General features: G+C 40.3%; 1 protein-coding gene across 1 annotated transcript; it reads right to left on the bottom strand.

The window, feature by feature from the left end:
* Positions 1-307: 307 nt before the first annotated feature.
* LOC102436464 (p21-activated protein kinase-interacting protein 1-like) lies at positions 308-3,201 on the bottom strand (the record flags this gene model as incomplete). Its single annotated transcript, XM_006109532.3, has 5 exons — positions 308-1,660; positions 1,755-1,900; positions 2,443-2,495; positions 2,907-2,981; positions 3,056-3,201. Coding segments are annotated over 5 exons (672 nt in total), but the record flags the coding sequence as incomplete, so codon positions are not given.
* Positions 3,202-5,116: the final 1,915 nt, after the last annotated feature.

Raw genomic sequence — 5,116 nt, 5'->3', positions numbered from 1 at the left:
CCATAATAAGAAACAAACACAACAAAATCTACAAAGGCATTTAATAGAAATTCAAACTCTTCCTAACGTCCTCCAATGCTGTGTACCATTTGGCTCACTCTGTCCTAATAACATGGGCCTTCTATCTGTTCCTGAAATACATCGGGCTCTTTCCCCCCTCAGAGCCAGGGTGACAGCAGTTCTCTCCTCTTTTTAAAAACAGTTCCTGCCCTAGCTGGTTTGGCTCCGTGGATAGAGCATCGGCCTGTGGACTGAAGGGTCCAGGGTTCAGTTCCGGTCGGGGGCACATGCCTGGGTTGTGGGCTCGATCCCCAGTGTGGGGTGTGCAGGAAAGAGCCGATCAATGATTCTCTCTCATTGTTGATGTTTCTATCTCTCTCTCCCTTCCACTCTGAAGTCAATAAAAATATACTAAAAAAAAAAGTTCCTTTTTCATCCCTAGGTCCCACTCCCCCTTTCCTGATCATGTTAACTAGGTCTGTACAGTGATTGCAGTATTCTGAGTACTATATTTACAAAGAGAGGTTTCTTAAAACCTAACTATTACTTTGAAAATACGGTAAGAACTAAGACTTACTTAAGATGTAGAACATGCAAATGAAGCATATTAAAGTATAACTCTTTACATTATCACCTTTTTCAAAATTATAATGGGAAAAGCAGGGGCAGAGTCAGATAGAACCAGGTTTGGATCCCACCTCCAGTAGCTAACAGTGGAAATAGGGTTGATTTCAGGCCCCAAGAGTAAGAGCAAAGTCACTTAACTATTTACTCTGAGACTCAGACTCTACCCCTAGAAATACAGTGAGCAGTATGAGGTAAGAGACTGACACAAAACTGAAGTCTATAATGCCCAGTATTTCTTCTGCAGGAAAAACAAGTGGGGTATAAAGAAGGACGATGTGGACAAGGGGAATAAAGTAAAAAGATAAGAGTGGCCAGGGCAAAGCTCAAGACTTTAATTATTTTTTCCTGTTCAAATATGGTTGATTTCAGGCACCAAGACTAATGAGATCATTAGAAAAGTATCTTGTGCGAGTGACTAGTCCTGATGACAACTATTAGGTCTGATCAAATAATTGAATTGATACCCCCTCCCCTGGGACTTCTCAATGGACATTCCACTTGCGTAGACCACATTCCACTGGCTAAGACCATTATCTCTCCCTTCTGGAGTTTCCCAGAATCCACACTTGCACAGAGAATTCTCTGCCCAGAAAAAGCCTGCCTAGAGTCCTTAAAACCATCCAACTCACCGTCTTTGGGGGCTGGTGCCATTTTGGGGCTCAGCCCATCTGCTAATAAATTTATAATCCCTTACCACTTTGGCCTCATGCGTCCCTTCTTTGGTGACCCTAACAACAATTTTATCACTTTTGCATTTACTAAGGCCACAAAGACACTTCCATCATCCTCTCAGACTCTGGATGTCATATATATATATGCAGATACCTCTATCTCTGCAATTGTTCATAAAACATATATGCTGCTTTATGAAACTACTGCATATAATATTTGTTGAGGCTGTACACATACGCACAATAAATTGGTTAAAGAAATACCTGTTTTCATGAGCTTTAAATTCACAGAGGCACATTAATGAATCAGTGTCAAAAAACCTTACAACTTCTTCATCTCCAGCCACTGCAAGGACAGACTCCTAAGAGAGAGAAAAAGAATAATATCCAGAATATCAAACAATTCAGACCATCACATACACACTAAACATCCACCACTGATTTCTGATTACTTACTGAAAGAAACGTAACAGAAGATACTCTCTTTTCGTTTGTGATGGTGCCACTAACAGCTGCTGTGTCAAGATGATAGACATCTATTTTATTCAGTATGACAACTACATATTTCTCTCCTCTTGGGGACCATTCCACGATGTGAGCATCTGTAAGTTAAAAAACAAAACCTGTTCATTTCATAAGTAAAAAATAAAATGATAGAGTAATCATAAAAGTAGCAAATGTTTATAATGCACATTTTCACATCACCACTAACATGATACATATTTTGGGGGTTCAGGGTTAGACAATAAGCTCAGTTCAAAGAATCATTAAAGGTTAGAGAGCTGGTAGGTGGCAGAGCAACAGGAATCTCAATCTAAAATGAAGAAAGCAGCCCTAGCCGGTTTGGCTCAGTGGATAGGGCATCGGCCTACAGACTGAAGGATCCCGGGTTCGATTCCAGTCAAGGGCACATGCCCAGCTTGCAGGCTTGATCCCCAGTAGGGGGCATGCAGGAGGCAGCCGATCCATGATTCTCTCTCAGCAATTGATGTTTCTATCTCTTTCTCCTTCTCCCTTCCTCTCTGAAATCAATAATAAAAAAATATTTAAAATAAATAAATAAATAATAATAAAAATAAAATGAAGAAAGCAAGTAATCCAAAGCATTTGCTCTCAGAGGTAACCACCATCGAAAAATACTCACTCTGTTTTATATTTTTTATGAATGCTGATCTTCCTTCCACAAGATTCCATGTTCTGTAAAACAAGAAGCTCACTTATGGCACGATCACTAACTTCTACTAAATATAAAGGTAAGCATAATGAAGACTTACTCAAATGAAAATTTACTAAATACATGGCTATTCCGAAGAATGGCCATTTTTCCTATAGCAAAGGATATTCCTACATCCCTTTAATATATTTTCAAAAGGTTTCACCTCCTAAAACATTTCTTTTCAGGGCCACGCTCCTCTTCACTTCAGCCTACAATGACTGAAAGGTAATGTATATGTTTGAATATAGAGCTTGTTACTTTTCCCTCCCATTATGAAAAGGTTCATTAGCTTTCAACCTTTCCTTATATCACAATATTTTTTGGGTTCCTGTTGTACTTGGAGAGCAAAGACCACAACTAAGTAGAGATGCTCTTGGGCATTAGTGACTTACCTTAATGTCTTATCTGTCCCCACAGACAGGGCCAACTTGCCAGATGGGTGAATAGAAAGAAAGGTCACATGTCCTCTAAAAGGAAACCAAGAGTTAGCCCCCAACTTGCTGACGCCTGGAGACCACCAACCAGAAAGGTCAGGACTCACTTGTGCGCCTTAATCGACTTCAGGCACTCCCATTTCTTTGCATCCCAGACACAAATGAGTCCATCTTCCGCCCCACTAATTAAGTGCCTGTTGCCGTGGAATTTCAGGCAAGTTATTGTGCCTGTGGAAAAACAAAATACGCAAAATTAATATTGAAAATTAATATTTTAAATGCAAATCCACTTCTGGTTTGAAGGCCATATTGTGGTAAGAAAACATCCAATGTAAGTATTACTGAATTAAACCATAACGACTTGTGGAAAAATTAATTTTTTAATATAATAGGTTCAAGCCTATGCAAATATTTTCAGCAGAGTTTTTCTAGTTGTAGATATAGATTTGAACTGACCAGTTCACTTTTTTGCTCTACATTCCCATAATCATAAATTTAGAAGATAGCTGGTAACAATATTTGAGGAGTCAAACAAAACTAACCAGCTAACAGCTAACCTGGGGGAACAAGCTGAGATACACAGCATATGACTTCTACTTGCTAAACTATCAGCTACCCAATCATCCACAATCTTATTATCATTGCAGAGCTGTTTCTGAACTGACTTCTATACAGTTCTCATTCACTGTCATAAGAACTTAAATGTTACACTCCTCCACTATGCCCTCTATCTCCTCCCATAGTTCAAATATCAAAAGGCTGAAGGAGGTGAATTGATGGAATAACCCAACATTCCTCTAGCTCCCCAAAGCAGTCCATGCCATTATACATTTACCCTCAAGTAAAACTCCCTATCCTTTGAAGCTTGTGTCAGCCACCTTTTACCCTATAGCTCAGGGGTCAGCAGCCCAAATCTGGCCGGAGGAGTTCGAGTAAATGCAGCTGTACTGGAACAGAGCCTACTCATTCTGCTACAAGACACCTATGGCTGCTCTGGTGCTACAACGGCAGAGGTGAGTAATGGTAACAGATACCATATGGCCACAAGCCTAAATATTACTGCCTTGTCATTTATGGACTAAGAATGTGAACCCTGGGCCACTACTGTTCATCTGCACACCTCCTGGCCAACCCTTTACGTTGCCCTGTAGACGGAAAGAGCCAAAAGTCTCGGAGGAATAATGTTGTACCACCTCTCCACCTTCCCGCACTAAGACTGTAACGGGCTCACACACCACCTTCTCACAGTGGGAGGCTTTAGCTATCTTTTGCTGGTGTTTTCCCGTTTCTCTATTATCCTATTTATTATTCTGGATATTTTGCTTTCCCATATCTTCTACTCCTTCTGCTCCCTGGTAAAGAACTTATTATCAACTGGTAGAAAACCAGAATTTCTATGAGGAAAATAGGAAAGCAGGGGCCCTACTTTAGTCACCCCCCCATCCAAACTCCTAAGGAAGTCCTTTTCTTATTGTTGAACACCTGTACCGATGGGTTTGGGCAGACGAGTTTTGTTTAAATTACTTCTTCCAAGCCTTCCTTACATAACCTGGATTTAGAAGACAGAGAGGAAAATAAATACTTGTCAAAATGACTCAAAGCCTAGCTTCTGTTGAAAAGATACTTGTCAAAGTAGCTAAGGCCTACCTAATTTAAGACAGACACTGATCACTCCAAACTTACTACTAGATACCAATGCTTGGGTGGGACTTCTAACATATATGAAGACAGGATAGGAAAAAGGGTACCTATCTTAATTGCAGGAAACCAACTTCCTTGGCCGAGTTTCCTTAAACTAAGTACGTATCAACTGATTCTACTAATTTGAGTTCTTCCTTTCCGTTCCCTTTTCTTGAATACATGTTAAACCCATCATTCTTTGTCTTCTGGGAAAACGCAATGAAAATAGAATATAATGTTCAATACTGAGAAAATAAATGACCGGTTCAGTCTTTCTATTGCTTGATCTTGCCACTCTCCTGGGCAACTGCACCATCTGTGTGGAGAACCCAACCATGACTTCTTCAAGTCTAGTGACCTTTGCCTTCTCTGTATTTTAGTCCCTCACACCCACAGCCTGAACACTGCTGCCACCTAGAGCTGCTCCACATCAGAACTCTTGAACTCTAAGACTCTATTATCTGACCACAACTCACGTCTTTCCAGCC

Source organism: Myotis lucifugus, unplaced genomic scaffold (assembly GCF_000147115.1).
Source record: "Myotis lucifugus unplaced genomic scaffold, Myoluc2.0 scaffold_11087, whole genome shotgun sequence".
NCBI classification, from domain to species: domain Eukaryota; kingdom Metazoa; phylum Chordata; class Mammalia; order Chiroptera; family Vespertilionidae; genus Myotis; species Myotis lucifugus.
Note: the sequence above shows the minus strand (reverse complement) of the source record. Positions and strands in the feature narration are given on the sequence as shown.